General features: G+C 46.5%; 1 protein-coding gene across 4 annotated transcripts in view; it reads right to left on the reverse strand.

Moving 5' to 3' along the window:
* The window catches only part of LOC119432887 (uridine 5'-monophosphate synthase-like), a 113,729-nt gene that overhangs the window by 8,213 nt on the left and 87,786 nt on the right, over positions 1-17,730 (reverse strand). For 3 of the 4 annotated variants that reach the window (XM_049659112.1, XM_049659110.1, XM_037700037.2), the window contains exons 5-8: positions 16,637-16,778; positions 15,099-15,227; positions 8,745-8,878; positions 3,826-3,955 (exon numbers count right to left, since the gene is read on the reverse strand). In XM_049659112.1, coding sequence (XP_049515069.1) covers positions 3,826-3,955; positions 8,745-8,878; positions 15,099-15,227; positions 16,637-16,778 — 535 coding nt within the window. Of the gene's footprint in view, positions 1-3,825; positions 3,956-8,744; positions 8,879-15,091; positions 15,228-16,636; positions 16,779-17,730 lie in introns of all 4 variants that reach the window. The other variant, XM_049659111.1, reaches the window with a different exon arrangement.

Genomic DNA, 17,730 nt, shown 5'->3' on the forward strand with positions numbered 1-17,730 from the left:
AACCAGCATTGCACTGATCAGATCGTGGCTTAGATGGTAAGCTGCCAGCCTTGATCTGTCTTGTTGAGTTGCATTTCCTTTGATTACAATGAATGCTTAATAAGTCAATTATCTTCAATTTACAGTGGAATCTCAATGATACGATCACGGCTAATACAAATTTCCGGATGATACGAATTTTTCTGAGGTCCCGGCCGAGCCCCATTACTTTGCAATGTGCTAGAGAACGGTTGTTACGAATCGATTTTCGACCCGCGTCGGTTGATACGAACAAACGCCGCCCCACCGACGACCGCGAAAGAGAACAGCACCGGACAACGCGGAAGCCACGACTGGGCGCGAAGAGTTCGAAGCGGCGGCGCTTTTGTTGCTTTTGTGCTTTTCCTTTTGTCTCCTCACTCGCTGCGGCAGCCGCGCTTCCCTACGTGCGGCCGCCGCAGCGAGCGAAGGCTCGTGCGGTCTATCGCTTCAACGGAAACTGAGCGGCATAAGCGCAGCGCATACAAAGGTCAGAGCCGTGTGGAGATCGCTTTCAAGACACGGTGCGCACGACAACACCGACAGCCGGCACAGGCGCAAAGTACAAGAACGCATTTGTTGGCACAGTAGATTCCGCCCCTCCCCCCCCTCCCTCCCCTCCCTCCCTCCCTCCTGCACTACCTTCCCGCTCTGTTCCTTTTGCGTGGGAGATTGCGTCGCCAGTTACCCTTGCGCTTGGTTGCAAGATACGCATTTGGTGCCGTAGCACAGCGTCGCCACGCCCCTCCTCCCTCCCCCCCTCCTTTTCATTAAAAGCCTCCTTTCCATTAAAAAAAGAAAGAAAACAGTGTCGGTGACTAACACTACAAAATAAAGAGACTGCAATACTAGGTGAGTGACTATAAACAGGAACACAGTGAGAATAAAACAAACAATGTAAAAAACAATTCCAATAACACAACATTCATCACTTACAAACACTTCTTACAGCAAGCATCTGACGTGTTCTGTGATCGCAGAGAAAGAAGTATTTTAGGAGGATGATCTGTCCAGCAGCGATAGCACGGACCGTCGACGCTCGCTTAATAATGCTCAAATTACATGCCACAGTGCCCCTGAAACGAGCTACCAACAGTATCCCTGAACAAACAATGTCTGCCATCCCCATGAATCCACTTGCTTGCATTCGGCGAGTGTGCTTGCATGCGTAGGTAACCTTGGGAGGCAAAGCCAGGATTAGTTAGGGCACGATGCACTCCAACAAGCAAACTGTCAGTTTTCTTCGTGGTTTGCAGGCTTTCTGTCTGTCATGTCCCAGTGGGCTTCCGCATTGCACCCGCGGCACCAGTTTCTTAGACATGCGTGCGCACTTTTCACGTTGCTACAAGGGCAAGCGTTTTCCATCCGTGCCATTTGAGAATGCGGCGGAAATGCGTCGTGCTGAAGTGCAGCGGTGGCTGCACATCCTACGAGGGAAACGTAATTACTTTAAACGTTCTTAGTGACTCTGTACGGTTGAAAGTGTGGGCTCGTGCCATCCCAAAGAAAGATCAAGAACTGACGTCTCGCGATTAGGTCTCCGAGAAGCACTTCTCAGACAGCAGCATAGGGGGCGGTAAAGCCCTTTTAGACAAGCCAAAACAGCCACTTTTGTTGCCAGAAGCCGTGCCGTCAACATTTCTGGACTGTCCCAGCTACTTGTCTTCCGTTTGCAAAAGAAGAAAGCCAGCTGAACGCGACGTGAAGTACGTGGAACACGCTCAGATGGGGAGACTGGTGTTTCAAGATACGACGATGCACACTGCTTCCGTCGGTGAGCAGGATGAGATGAGGCATCTTGTCGCCACCTGCGTTTGCCACGAGTCCACGAACTGTTGTTTGTGTCACTTCATCGAAAATTTTGGCAAGCAAGTGCCGGTATCAGAAACGAGCGCATCCATTCATGCATAGAAGCGGCTAGCAGCGGATGGTTCCGGATGGCCTTGAATCGGTGAGCCTCTGCGGCAACCGGGCAACGTGTCCTCCCGTTATGCGCAAGCGAACTTGAACGACAGAAGGGGCGTCGCTGCCATCCCCTCCGCAGTGACTTTATTAGGATGCTGGAACAAGCCCCGTTTTGCCTCCTGAAACGTTCTTGCTTCATGTCTGTGATTCAATGACACAAGCACCATAAGTGCAAAATTGTACCTTAGGTTTGCCATCACACTCTTTTGTTGTGTCTAGCAAAATCACTTCATCCTGATTGAGTCACCACCACCATTGGCTTTCCGACTATTTCGATATCTATTGACAATTCATCTGCCATGTGAAACTTTGTGTACTTTGCTGTTTGGACAATTATTCACAATTCTACCTGTAATGTATCTTTTATATCAGCAGCCCCTCCTGAAGCAAGCCAGCACTACACTGATCAGATCATGGCTTAGATGGTAAGCTGCCAGCCTTGACCTGTCTTGGTGAGTTGCATTTCCTTTGATTGCATTGAATGCTCGATAAGTCAATCATCTTCAATTTCTTTAATTCAGATTATTCAATAACTCAAATGAACTGTAATGGTCATACCAAAGCTGCATAAAAGATGCACAATACATTCTCTCATAATGTAAACTGTGACAGCAAGAGCAGCTGAGGATATAAAGGCTTTTTATTCTTGCACTCGATGCCTTTTGTCACCTTTTCACGACAAACTCACAAATTTTACCTGAAGACACCAAAGGGTGCGAAAGCATCTCTGGACATTCACAGTACACCGATAGAAACTGTAAGGTGCAATTGAAATAATTTTCTTCAAACCAAGAACTTTAGGTCATGTTAAGGAGCTAAAGGAACCCCAGCCTACGATGTAAGCTACACAAGGATAGTAAGAGTGGTTATTCGCATAGAGGCAAGGAACAGCAAGAAGATCCTCCTCATATGCATGTGTGGCTGAATGTATGCTGCCACAGTGTTTTGTCCAACTCTGTACCCCAGACAAAGGTACTATTGGCTGGCTTGCAATAGTAGTGCAACAACCCAAACCCCCCTGGCGGCGTTCATGATGCGTTTATCACACCGTCCCCGTTCTCATAGCCACATCATCAGTAGTTCCAATTAAGCCTAAAATATAAACACCTCTGCAAAAGATTTTCACTAATCCTGCTATGCAGTAACCATGACAAAACTGTACCTGTGAATTCCCTCATCTCTACACTCCTTTGGCTATGTTTTTATTTCCCCAAACACTTTCTAAATATTCCTTTACGTCTCAAAGGCACCGCCATTCCTCCTTCAGAAGTAAACAAACTCTTTTTTAGATTCATACGCATTTCAGCTGGTTGGTTCGTGACTTGAGCGGTAAGAGTGCAAAATAGCAGGACGTGAGACTTCTGTCTCTTTCTCAGGCCTTGTTATTTTGTGCTGTTTCTGCTCAAGTATTTTTCACAGTTCATCCTTCTTTTTTTACCATCCCGTTATTGTGTAGCTTGCTGTTACGAAAACGAACAAGCTGCTCCCAGCTAAGTCCCAAGTCCGGGCTTTTGGAGCAAGGTCTCTGCTGTGGTTGGTTTGTTTATTCCGTTTATCTATTTACAAAGCCTGTGTGCATTGCAGGAAGGAGTGGTTTAACATAATGTATCATTTATAGTGCCTTTTTGAAAGTGGCTGAACCATGGGCTACAGCAATGAAGGCAGCAAGGTGGTCATTTGTGGCAAAACAGGAGCATGGCAGATATCAGGGAGGCATGCCAAAACTTTCACATTGCCAAACTTCCTGCTATGCAACATGACAAAGGAGCAGTTGAGCTGTTGTCAATGAACTGTCAGGCAGAGAGGTTTGAGCAGTCGCTGTGAATAGCTGCCACTACCGACCTGCTGCAGCGCGGTCAGGATCCCCGGTCCTGGCAGCGAGTGAGCGGTCACCATGTCCGACCAGAGCCGGATGGAAAACGGACGACTCGTGTACTGCAGCTGCGCCGTTTCCCCAATGTCTGCAAACTTCCTGCGAACATATCCAAGCGTCCAAGACTCAGAAACAAATAAAAAACCAATACCATTGCGATCTCATTCTCCCTGTAGTATGGCGGGGAGAAAGATTGTTCACAGCCACAGGTGATTTTAAACCTGGACAAAAGTGATGCTAAATGAGAGCGTGGCTGTAAGTAGGCCTAGGCTGACTAAAGAAACAAGATAGGAAAACATTATTTGAGGCACAATTCAAGGAAAAATCTCAAGCGATTTTGCAATTCCCGTGTAGAAAGTTGAGTGTAATATCGTAAGTGCTTCACACGTCATGCCGGGCCTTCCCCTCAGGTTATCACATTCATTCAGCACACGAGGCTTCATAGACTTATTGCGCAGCCTATCTACACGCGCACACTGAAGACAGAGTCAGCTATTACATCATAATGTTTCAGCCGAGCCCTGTGGTGCCAAGTTTTATATCCAAGCTAAAAAGAATTGTGATAAATGAGCAATGCTCTTCTTTTGGATGGAATTTTCAAGGGGATTCTTAATGAATTGATATGCACAATAAATTTTAATACAGTGGAATCTCGATGATACCAATCTCACGGGGTCACAAAAAATATTCATATTAGCCGAAATTCGCATCATCGAAACACAATTAAAACTAGCTAAATTAAAGAGTCAGAGGTGAACTCACTCAGGCACACGCACGTAAAAAGCATTTAAAGTATAGACCACTTATAACGTAACCGTTTATAGTGCACAAGTGGCTACAACGCGGCCTTTTCCGACTCCCGTTTACCCTCCCATAGAACTCCATGTATACGCATACCGCTTACAGGTCAGCCGCGCGAGACGAAATTGTGGCTTCCGCGGGAAAATCTTGCCGACAAGGGCGGTAGCGAGCACGCTTCTCAACAAGGTGCGCCCACCGATGGGAGAGGAGATCAACGAGGGCGATGCGGAGGAGGAGCATGAGACGTGGAGCACGAGTCCAAGGGCGATAAAGTCGTCGCCGCGCGCGCCGTATGTGCGAGTGAAAGCGCGCGGGGGACGCGCGCCTTCACGGACAGCGAACGCACAGCGGAGAGAAAACGCGACTTCCGTCGCGCGATAGGCCGTGGGGGTATAGGAGGGAGGGAGGGAGGGAGGGGGGGGGGGCGTGACGCTGTGCTACGGCACCAAATGCGTATCTTGCAACCGAGCGCAAGGGTAACTGGCGACGCAATCTCCCACGCGAACGGAGCAAAGCGGGAAGGTAGCGCGGAAGGGAGGGGGGGGGGGGGGCGGTTTCTTCTCTGCCAACAAATGCATTCGCGCCTGTGCCGGCTGTCGGTGTTGTCCCACGCACCGTATCTTGAAAGCGATCTCCACACGGCTCTGACCTTTGTATGTGCTGTGCTTACGCCGCTCAGTTTCCGTTGAAGCGATAGACTGCACGAACCTTCGCCTGCTGCGGCAGCCGTGCGTGGGGAAAGCGCGGCCGCCGCAGCGTGCGCAGAGACAAAAGGAAAAGCACAAAAGCAACAAAAGCGCCGCCACTTCAAACTCTTCGCGCCCAGTCGCGGCTTCCGCGCTGTCCAGTGCCGCGTCCGCACCTCCGCACCAAAAGAGAAAGGCAAAACACGCGTCACTGCACGCTGTTCTCTTTCGCGGCCGTCGGTGGGGCGGCATTTATTCGTATCAACCGACGCGGGTCGAAAATCGATTCGTAAAACCGTTCTCTAGCACGTTGCAAAGTAATGGGGCTCGGCCGGGACCTCAGAAAAATTCGTATCATCCGGAAATTCGTATTAGCGAGATTCCACTGTACCTTGGTTTGATGATACAGGTGGTTCTGACTGTATGCAGATGTATTATTTTCACATGTCAGTTCTGTTACCAAAGAAAGTTACCAGACTATGAGCAAAAGTGTGCAATCCTAAACAAAATGCGAACTGCAGGAATGAAAAATACTGCCAAACACCACGTAAGAAATGCATGCCTTCTTGTAAAACTGTTATCTGCAAGATTCTTTTGACATGTGGGAACACATGCATGATTAACCATGAGATGGCATTAATACACGCTTGAAGGATCATAGGCAATGTGACTCCCCTCATAGGCACCGGGCGCGGGATGAATTTGGACCGGTGGCGCCTTCATGCGGCGGCGCCGCGAATGTAATGGCATGTGGCGGCCGGGCCGCGCGCAGCTGGCGCTGCCGTGAAACCAGGTCTGATCAAACATGTTGCGTTTTTGGGCGCACCAACAGTTACTGAAACATGACTGAAGCTAGTTAGGCCACTCAATTCAATCGTTGTTCATCGCGGCATCGCGTTTTTCAGGCGGAAAGTCTGTATATGTGCTGTCTGTATATAGGCAACAGCGCGTTCAGTGCTCAGCAATTGAAACGCGATACTTGAATCGCATGGTCGCCAGCGCTTTTTGCACTGACTGTAAGCCGTGGGGACACCAAACTGATGCAATTTTGGTGTAGAGTGAAAGCGAGAACCTTCGTAACACATTATGACTGCATTTGGTCCCACGGCGCTCAGCTGTGGCGCGAAAAAAAAAAAAAAAACAGCGGCAGCCGCGAGCTGCCAATGCTTCAATCGCTGGGCACTGTACATTTCCGACGCTAATTTGCTATAGTCTAGTTGTTCTACCGTTAATAAAAGAGCCGTTCATACGCAAGAGCGTCGTGTCCCACTTGCCTGTCTTCACCTCCGCAGTGTAACGGCTCCGGAGCTTGGGCACCGAAGGCGAACACTCAGATTTGTAGTCATTTTGCCGTCTTATCAATGTATCAGTCTTCCTTTTAATGTACATTTGCCTTCCTAGCAATTCCCAACTCTGGTTGCGTCCGGCACATGGCTGTGCTGTGCGTCGACGGCCAATGCCAACGCAGTGGCGTGTTCATACTCGCCGCCATCGACGGCTCCCGTTGCGCTAAGGTATATAAAATCGGCCGTGACTGAAGATTGGGCTAGTTTATAATCAATTAAGAATAGGGAAGCATTGCAAAGATAAAAGCACTACAACGGACAGAGAACGAGAACTTACTGACACATGTGCGATCGGCGAAGCAGCTCAAGAAACAGAATAAGGAAAACGTATGTCTCCTTTTTTTTTTCTGTCCATAATTTTTGTGTTCTTCGCCTATTTACATGATTAAATACGCGAGAATGCTAACGCGCACAGCAAAATAACATCTGGAATATAACTGCTGGAGTTCCACGTCTTAGCTTGCCGCGGTGAGCTCCGTTTGCGTGGTGCATTTGCATCGCAATTTGCGCTCGTTTTCTGCTTTATATACTACCTGATGCCACGAATGTGATCTGCTTCGTACAAGTGACGACCTTTCTCAAAAGCAGACAAACGAAAATACGCTTTACGGTGCGTCAGCCCTTAAAACCCGCAGTGCCAAATCACTGGAAGCACCGAGCGCCTTCGTCCCGTCGTCTGCTTCACGTGCCAGTGCTCCGACAGCTGCCGTTCGCGGCCCTGTTCGCCAGCATATCGCCGGCGCGCCGCTGGCGCCTTACGACGGCCGCCCGGTGCCTATTCACTTGGCAGCAACTGTGGCATGCTTGGATGTAGTGCTGATTATGAAAATGAAATTTTATTTCAGCCAAACCATCAATTCATTGAAGCAAAACACTTAATACAGTAGACTTTCATTAATTTGACACCGGCTAATTATATCTTTCGGTTAATTTGATTTGTACTGATCCCAGCCAGTGCCCTTACATTTCTATGGGCCTAAACTTTCGTTATTTAAATCCTAAAATTAGTGTTCCCCGGATAATTCGAACTTGACTGGTCAGCATGCAGAGGCCTGACCCCGATGGTGACCCAAATAGTGGCAGCGTCTGCCTTGGTGATGTTTTGGGAACAAGTTAATGCATTGAACACGTCATCTTCTACAAAAAACTGCTATTTTCAGCCTGCCCTAGGAAAATTTTCAAGCAAGAATGGTAGCTCACAATCAAAGATTTCAGTAATTACCAGATTCTAACACACGCTTTTTTTCTGAGATAATTGGCTTCAAAATTCCTGCACAATGCAATCTGATACTAACCAAAACTGCGTTCACGGCATTTACAACAACTTACGTCATAGCAGCCTGGCCAAGGTTAATGCCATCACAAAGTGGTGACAGAACAAGTTCTACCATAGCACACATGCAAAGGTGAGAGTTGTAATAGTTATGCAGCTACAACGAAAGATGCCATGAGTACTGCCATGCAAGTACCACCTCACGGTGTGCATTACCCGGGCACAAGAGGAACTTGCTTCTAGCTTTTTGGCTCCATAACGGCGGTGCAAATGGACAGACAGCGCCCTCTTTCGTGTACTTCATGCGGCTAACTTGCTGGAATGTTTCCCATTTGACTTCGGAGCACGACAGCAGCATGGGCAAATATGACTGCTTGTACTATGTGCTCCTGTTCGTGAGACTGCACGCACTAACCGTTTAGTCGTCAGTATCAAGCAAGGGAAAACATTCACCTGGTATCTTTGCATGGCAAGTCAAACTTCCTTTATATAGACTACCTGGCATTTTTGTATACGAGAACCAATAAATGCCCCTTTTGTACGTTCGGACTACTGTGGACTGTGGCCTATGTTTCCAGAAGCACTTGAGACCACACAACATAAGCAACCGTTTAATGTACGGAAATGTACAAGTGTTTGCTCAAGCTTTTGATATTGATCAAATTAAAGGAGATGTCAAGTTAACGAGATAAACATTTTGCACTTTGCTACCCATGTTGCGCCACTATATTAGGCACTATGGCAGTGCACTCTTAATTGCACTGAAGCAGCAACACGCTCACCTGTCCTCCATTATCAGGAAGTCATGTTTGGTGGCAAGCTCCCGCAGTCGCATCATGGCATCCTGGCTGAAGTCCTCCAGGAAGTCCACATGGGTCTTCAAGATGCAGATGTGTGGGCCCAGCTGGTCTGCCAGCTGCCATGTCAGAGGGGCAAAGGAACATGCGACAGCATCATCACATGTTCAAGACAACGGACACCAAGCCCGGAAACCTGCCGGATCCACGCCCGGCAGGTTGCCACCAGAGTGGCAACCTGCCGGACTAGAGTGGTATTGCCACTAGAGTGGTATGGCTCTTGAGAGACTTGTACTGTTTAAGCACAAACTAAACCTGTCGCTCTGGAAGCAAGCATGGTAAAGCAGCATGTGCTCAAGGACGCAATGTCTCCCACCAACTTTGACTGCAAACACCACCATCTTTGGGGCATCACTTGGTAGATGTGGAAAAGCCTGCTCGCAGGATTTCACAACTCCTCTACTTTCAGGACAAGTGACAGAACTTCCATTTCAGCTATACTCTTTTGTGACTGCACTTACAATTTTTATTTCACTCAATATATATAGTTTAACAGAACTTAGTACCTCTGAAGTCATTAGTAAAACTAAATTAGCTTTTTTGATTTTTCTTAGTGCAAAAAAATCACCTTCTTAACTTTCTTGACAATGCACGGAACTGCTTTCCAAACAGTTGCCTATGCCTTGAAGTGACCACACTGTCACATGCCCGTGCCACACCAGGATTGAAAATAAGTGAACAACGAAGAAGAGCACAGCTAATGGTTCACCTCAATTGGATGCTGGCATCATGATAAAGCTAACAAAGCCAGTCTTAGCACCCAGAACTTCACGTTTGGCAGTGGAACATCTCTCTACCCTGCGAGTGATGCGTGCTAAGAGAAAGAGGTTAATGCTGCTTTCGGAAATGCGCAAGGTCCGTAGAGCCCTAGTGATGGCAGGAAATTCCCTGTAAAAACGGCCACCACAAACTAAGACCAACTAAGACCACACTGGAGTTGGAGGTAAATTTGAGCCCTGACATTCACCTCCACGATTTCGGAATGATGCATCTGCCATGTTGCTATATTAAAAAAAAAAAAAAAAACAGTTGCGAGAAATACTGTATATACTCGCATAATAGACGCACCCACAACTTTGGTCTTGAAAATTTGGATTTTTGTTTTCCCATCATAATAATTGCACCCCCAATTTGGTCGTGTGCAGTCCCACGATCAAATGGCCACGCTGAAGTTTTTCGGAGAGACTAGTACAATCTTTTACTCTCGCACATTTGTTTAGAGCAAGCGCACTTAATCTTGATGCCCGTCGCTGTGTTGAAAATAATAATGCCACGTGAGAAACGCCAAGATAGCGTAAACGAAATGCTACAGCTAACTCATGTAGGCTGCACATCCACACTAGCAGTAAACGTGCCATGGCCACACACCAGCAGGGGCTGTGGGTTTGATGATCGAGAAGCTGACGGAAAAGCCATGATGAGAGAACACTGGTGGCAAGTATGCGGTAAGAGCAGGCTGCGCGTTATCACGGTCGCTCGGAACGTGATGGAAAGGGAGACCGCGATAACACTCAACCTGTTCTTGCTGCGTGCTTGCCGCCAGTGTCGGCCAATGGCACTTCACAGACTCGAGAGAGCAAAAAAATGCGCAACTGCTCTCCACAGCTGCAAATTTACTCTGAAATACTAGGAGAATGCACGATGCACAGCCGGGCGCGGCGCACAGTAGAATCCAAGTGAAGGAGGGGCAGCCGGCGCTTGGTCGACATAGTGGGCATAGTCGGACATAGTGGCATAGTGTCGAATTTGCGTGTGCGTTGCTCGCTTCTTTGCCCGTCTTTGGTTTCGCTGTGTGTGATTAGTCGAGTTATTCACCTGCTGCGGGACGGAGAGTTTATTTGCTCACAGAACAGAAACGCCGATTGGACGCCGATAAACTTTGACATGCCGACGAGCAGGACGGTCGAGGAAAGAGGTGCACAAATTGTGCTTGGTCAAAAGAACAGGTGCCAAAAAGCAGCACTTCAGCGTGATGCTTGCTATAACGGCAGACGGCTGGAAGTGGCTGCGAGGACGAGCTGATGCGGAACCGCGATGTGGATGAAGTGGCCAGCGACCTGGACAACAGGTCTGGTGATTCCGATGCGGAGTGAAGTGCAATAAAACTGCTGTTACGGTTCGCAAATAGTATACATGTATTTTTACTGCAATGGTAAGTTATCTAATGCATTTTTAAAATCATTACCGTCTTACTTTTCAATATTGTGTTTTGAAAAAGTTCGCATAAAATTTACCTCGCATAATAAACGCACCCCTCAACTTTGCTCCGGTTTTTCGGGGAAAATGTGTGTGCATTATGCGAGCACATACGGTACTACTGTGGCAGCACAAACAAACCAACAGCAGAGAAAAATAAACCACAAGGTTAATGGAAGTGAGTCTGCTCACCAACAAATACAGAAAAAAGGCCCTCTCTAATCTCCTGCTACTTCACTATCAGAATACCACTACTTCCCACAGAGCTTTAGCAATGTCGTTACATAAGCAATGTCTTTATGTAAGTCAATGAAAATAATGTTTCCAAAGCACAATGTTTGCCATGACATTTTTTTCAAAGGAACCTGTTCCTATAATATCACACAAACAGTGGTAAAGGGACTGACTGGCTGCACTGGCCACGTAATCCCTCAATTATTTTCTTTTACGGCTGTTCCATGCTCAATCAGAGTCACAATAAGAATTGGGAAGCATTGCGCAATGAACAAGAGATTCACACAGTAATAACTCAGCAGGGGCATTTTGCGAGTTGCTTTTATGCAGATGTTCAACTACCTATTTTGCTTGGCGTCTTTAATTGCATGCGCCCTTTGCAAGAAGCCATGATGGATGCTGCAATGCTATGAGAGGTAGCTTAGTACCGGTCTTTGAAGTTCATGATCATCAGAAAGGCCAGGTAAGTTTATAGAACCGCAGCCATCGTTATGCGAATGAACAGACTGGGATAGCATGTGAAACAATAGGTCAACATGCCAGGATAATCTGAGGAGCACCATCATGCAGCTCAAACAGCCAAGACAACGGTCAGCTATGCTGGAAGACCCACCAAGTTCTGTAGGGAAATTCTGTAAGCCACAAGTATCATTTCCCATTTATCACAGTCATTTGCCAATGATAAAGTAAATCACGACTGCAGAATAGGCAGTTCATGAAGACTGCATTAACTATATAAACTGTATGTGCTTACATATTACCCAGTAAAACATACCGTGAATAAATCTTGGAGAATTATTGCTCTAAGGTGCATGCTAACTAGTTGAGACGTTAAAGGTCAACTGCAATGAATTTTGTAACTGAGTAAAAAGCCCAGTTTCAAATCAAATATACACCAAGTGTTTCTATGAAGACATTAAGTAATATTTAAAAATAGCAGTTCTAATATAAAAAGACGGTTACCCCAAAGTGATACTTGGTAAACAGTCGCTAATTAACAAAAATCTGTTACCTTTTAAGCTGTTAGTTGCCAGTGGGCTCATGGTAATTCAGAAATTGAAGCAAAGCTCTCCGTACAATTCATCTCAACTTTCGGACTTGAAAAAATGTGATTACCGGCAGAACTGTGGCAAGATGAATTTTGGCTAAACTGAGAGGCTGCAAACCGAAACCGAATGGCTCCAGCGAGCGTAAAGCTGCACACCTCCAGGCGACGTTATGCTTAAGTCTCGCAGCAGCGGGTGACGCTGCTGATAGCAGAATTTCGTCATGCTATAGTTCCGCCGATATTTCATTTTTCCAAATCTAAAAGTTGAGATGGCTTGTAAAGATAGCTCGTTTCAATTTCCCAGTCACAATGAGCCCACTATAACTAAAAATGTTAAAGCTAATTACTGGAGTTTCCTTAATTAGTGAGAGAGAGAGAGAGAATAAACTTTAATAAAAAGAGCACGCGAGCGTAGGTAGCTCCCCCACTACGCGTAGGAGCGTAGGTAGGTAGGTAGGTTGATATTTAATTGGTGACTAATTACTGCATATCATCCGTTACCCCCCTTGGTTGTCATCTCTGACTCTCCAAAGGTACAGTCATTTTTATTTCACATCGGTTATTTTTAAATATAACTTAACGTCTGCGTACAAATACACAGTATACAGCAGCTTCCATGTAACATTTTAAGCCTTAAATATGTGTGGATGTACCTTAACCCTTTCAGACGCTATGTACACAATTGTGTACACCAAGATAGTGCGTCAATAGCAAAAGCACTGATGAAAGTAATGATATTTAAGAATGTCGCATACTGTATACAGTAGAACCCCACTGTTACGTTCCCGGGTGCTGCGTTTTCCCGTCTGTTACGTTGTTGGCACAGCTCCCATAGAACCCAATGCATTGGTAACCCCGCTGTTGCGTCTCAACTGTGGGACCGTTCCCGCATCATACGTTGCGAACTGCCACCCCGTGTTGGCCCGAGCGGCCATTCTGACTTTTCATGTCACTTGGCTTGGTGGCTTGACGATGGCATTGGCCGCCCAAAGTGCCGGGGGCGTCACCTATGACGTATTTTCGGTTTCCGCCAGAAAAAGTATGGCCCTTGAGATCCGTATTTGCTACATAAAGATGGTGTATATGACGCGTTGTGGCCCTAAAATTGGTTTTGGCTCATAGATGTACCGTATAAAGTCCAAGGGCGATAACGCCGTCGCTGCGCGCCGTATGCTGTATGTGCGAGTGAAAGCGTGCAAGGGGAGCCGACGACCGCGTCTAAATCTCGCGTGCGAAAGAAAGAAAAGCAGGGAGGAAGTGTGCCTTCTTCCGTTGCGCTCGAGGCACCGGCGAGGGAGCGAGGGGGGAGGGATAGCGGGCAGCGTTGTACTCTGGCATCAACTGCATACTGCGCGGTGGTCGTGCGGGCCGCATCTTGAAAGCAATCTGCATTGGGGGCAGAGTCTACACAGCACCCGGGAACAAGTTTATACGGCCGATAAATCTGCTATCATTACTTTGTATAGCTGTCTACTAATTTGGTATCACAATCGATGCTTCGGCTTTCGGGCGAAACTACAACTTTTTTTTTGACACGTAAGAATTAAAATAATATTGTGTGCAGTTCAACACTACTCCCATTTCTCAATTTTTCCAATTTCTTAGCTCTTGTGTTTCCCGGCGCTTACGTTTTTTTTTTTTTTGTTCTTTTTATGGCCCCGTGAAAAACGTATCACCAGGGTTCTACTGTATCTTGAAACCCTTGTGATTGGAATTGTGCTGCAATTTTGAATAACATGTGTAAGATGTTTTAGTAAAATGAATGGGAAGGTAGACGGTTGGGTGTTTTCGCTTGGTGTCAATATGTTGTTGCATGTAGTGGGTTCACTTCTTTCATTGTTTTTCATAATGTCAAGCAGCAGGCATAACTTTCAAGCTGCTGGAAAAGCTTTTCAAGCTTTTCAACACATGAAAAAGTTGATGTTCTCATATTTGATGTTCCTGTAGCGAGTTTTCACATGGAGTCCACATTCTGTAAACTTGACAAAACTCACTAAAGAATTGAAAGTTCTAAATATTTTCTGCAGGTGTACACTTTCTATGATTCTGAAGATACAAGAAATGTGGTGAAAGTAAGTTTTCAATCAACAGGGGAAAGTGGTGTCTAAAAGCATTAAAAGGCTTGCAAAAATATATTTTTGATACCAAAATCTGGAGAAGACAATTTCACCACCACTCATCAGAAATCACCGAGACTTAGCTTAACATCTGGGCATGACCTCCGAGATCGGGCAGCACCTACGGCATACTGAAAATCTCAGAGGCCATACTCTGTGACCTGTGTCACGTTCGCTAACCACCATGTGCTTGCATTGTTTGCTTAGACGCTATTTAAGGGTTGCTCATTAAAAAAAATTAGACAATTAACAGCCAAGCTGCCTTGCCAAGATTGCTTCGATAACATCCACAACTCCTTTATAACGTACCGCCAGTCATGTCCAGTGACTGGAACCACCTTCCCTCAGATATCGTTTCCATTTTGGACCATGATCTATTTTGTGCAACCATATACAATTATTTATTTGAGGACGCATAAAGTTTTTTTCTTTTTTTTTTTAACGCGGTTCTTCGCACTTTTTGTTGTATTAGCCTAACATTGTCTCATCCTGTGTATTGTAAATGTTATTAGTATTGCACATATTATTACATTTTGTATTTTGTTTATTATTTATGTACCCCACTCCCCTGTGTAAAGCTCTGTGCGCTTGAGGGTAAAATAAACAAAATAAAAATAAATAAACCGCAGTAAAATTTTGCTGCAGGCAGCCTTTGCTTTAAAAATGTGGGGGAGAACTTCGTGCCTGAAGCAATTTGTCGGTGCTGGTGACGTCGACGGCAACTGCCAGGTTGGTCTGCTTCTGGTCCATCAGACCCAAAAGGCGCTTGGCAAGCAGGCAGCGGGCAACCTGGCTCCGGTGACCAAAGTTCTCCTGCTTGGACAAGACACAGGAGACGCAGGCTAATTACGCCACATCACTGTGAAGATTGAAACAGCTCGCTACCAAAAACTGCGACAAGACCAGTGTGAAAAAACACACAGATCAAATGCAATGTTGCAATCTAAATGGTGCGAAGCTTGACTGAATTATAATAGCAAGTAGCAGCAGTAGCGAATGACAGGTGCAAGGGGCACCCGGAGACTACGCACATAATCTTTATAGGGCCCCCTTACGAGAGTCGAACACTCACAAGTAGCTGAGCACCAGGCCTGGAGAAATTTCTGCCCATTAGAAAAATCGGTGGGTTACCGGCGGCACTAGGATTTGAGCCCAGTACCTACCGCATACGAGGCTGATGATCTATCACTAGGCCATTGCTGCAGTAAGAAGGGATCTTGCGGTCAGATACTGACAACTTCCCAATAGGTGGGTTTCCTTCCAAGCATCTGGAACTCCTGTAAATGCAGAGCACCGGGCTGGGAGCGCACTTGTACCTATTTTACCGGTAGGTACCCCAACGGCAGCATTCGTCTACTTCCCACAGCAGCGCTGGATGCTGAACTATTTCACCAAAACTGCAGTGGGACAAGGGGCGCCCAGAGACCTTCATAAATCTCTAATTGGCCCCCCTTTCAAGATGAGAACCCATATAAACAACCACGTGCCAAATCGTGGTACATCTTTACCCTAAGAAAGACCGGTGGGTTTTCGGCAGCACCGGGATTCGAACCCAGGACCTCCTGCACATGAGGTGGACGCTCTACCATTTCACCACCACTGTGGTTATAAATGCTTCAATGGTTGCCTCAATGGCTAGCTGTTAACACAAGCTCAATGTTTTCTCAAATGCGAGCTGACCTGGAAAAAGAGGCAACCACAACAATTCAACATATTAACAATAATAACAATACTAGTCACAATAATTTGTATGAATGCACAATTGGAGAAGCTGTGGGTTGATAGGTCCTACATCATCGTACTCGCTTGTTGTTGTGGCCTCACTGTGGTCATTATTGGCACACAGCATGCAAAGCTCGGACTTGAATACAGGCCAACTCATATTTTCACATTCGGTACTCTTAAAAACTATAATAGACTAGATTTAAATACACACACTGAATGGCCAGATTTGGAAATTGTAGCCGTAGTGTCGGGTCAGGTAGAGCAAGACAGGTAAACAGGAAACTTTGAGAAAGGCTTTTTCCTCCAAAGTAAGGATCGTTTGCTTCATGTGGAGCCGTGAAAGGTCAACGTGACCAACGTGACCCCCAACCAACTTTCCTGGCTCCCCAAAAAAATAGGGAGACAGATACGATAAGTTTGTCCTCCTGTTACACTGTTTTCATTATAAGCGACTGTGTAACAAGCTAAGCCCAACAGTAAACTTTCACACGACCAACCTTGCTTGGCGAAGGCAAAAGGAGGGAAGGCACCAGGGGCGCCTTGACCGTCTGCACGAAGTCAGCCACCTTGCTGGCCACTTCCTCGCTCAGGCGCTTCTTGGCCACCAGCTTCTTCATGATGGTCGTGATGCAAAAGATGCTGCATCATCAGGCACAACTACTGTCACAGAGTGCTCAACAAGGCAGCAACTATGAAATCAGATCGTGCGAGGTGCTCAAGGCGAAAAAAAAAAGGGGGGGGATAGCAAGAAACAACACGCACAGCATATATTTAATGCTTTTTTCTTGTCTGTATGCTATTCTTGTGTTCTCTGAGCAACACTTAAACAATGCATCCAATGAAAAAGAAGGAAGCCTCTTCCTTGAAAAGGCAGCACAAGCAGGGCCAATGAAGACCTAACATTGGCTACATTGGCAGACATAGACCCCATATTGACCAATGGGTCAGACTGGACACATTGGCCCTACATTGTACAACATTGCTTCATCATTGGCCCTGTGCTAGACCTCTGAAGACCTGATGATTTTTTTCTTTTCCATTTCCTCAGCTGTTCAAATAGTTCACTGAGCTAGTGTTCTGTCCTCTTTAGAAGAATAGCAGACCGGGTGAGTTGTAATGTGGCAGACACTCGCTAGAGCTTTCGCAGCAGCCCTAAAGGTCATAGCTGTGACGCCTAACCCACGGTTTGCAATGAGTTGTGACCACAACAGGTTCAGGCCAATGGACAGGCATGAGTCATTCATACTAAAGGCACCTATTATAACCCTGGCTTTCGGCCCTGGGGCAGTAAGTCCCTCACGATAGCCGGGCGCTACAAGCGGTACACCCGTCTTCATGGCTGAGACAAGTTGCGGCTGAATGCAAACTCTTCAACCTGAAGGCTAAGTGGCATCGGGGAACGGCATGTGTCTCCGTGCTGTGAAGAGTAGGAGTCTTTCCGGTTCCAAGAAAAAGAAAGAAGGAAAGGAGGTGCCTAGGCTGCAGCAAGGCACGAAAGGCAGACGGTTGAGCGATCATGCAATCTTCTTTATGATGTGCACGTAACCATTGTGTGATAACCAAGAGCAGCTGCACCTGACATATTGGTAGA

Source organism: Dermacentor silvarum, chromosome 11, assembly GCF_013339745.2.
Source record: "Dermacentor silvarum isolate Dsil-2018 chromosome 11, BIME_Dsil_1.4, whole genome shotgun sequence".
In the NCBI taxonomy this organism is placed as follows: domain Eukaryota; kingdom Metazoa; phylum Arthropoda; class Arachnida; order Ixodida; family Ixodidae; genus Dermacentor; species Dermacentor silvarum.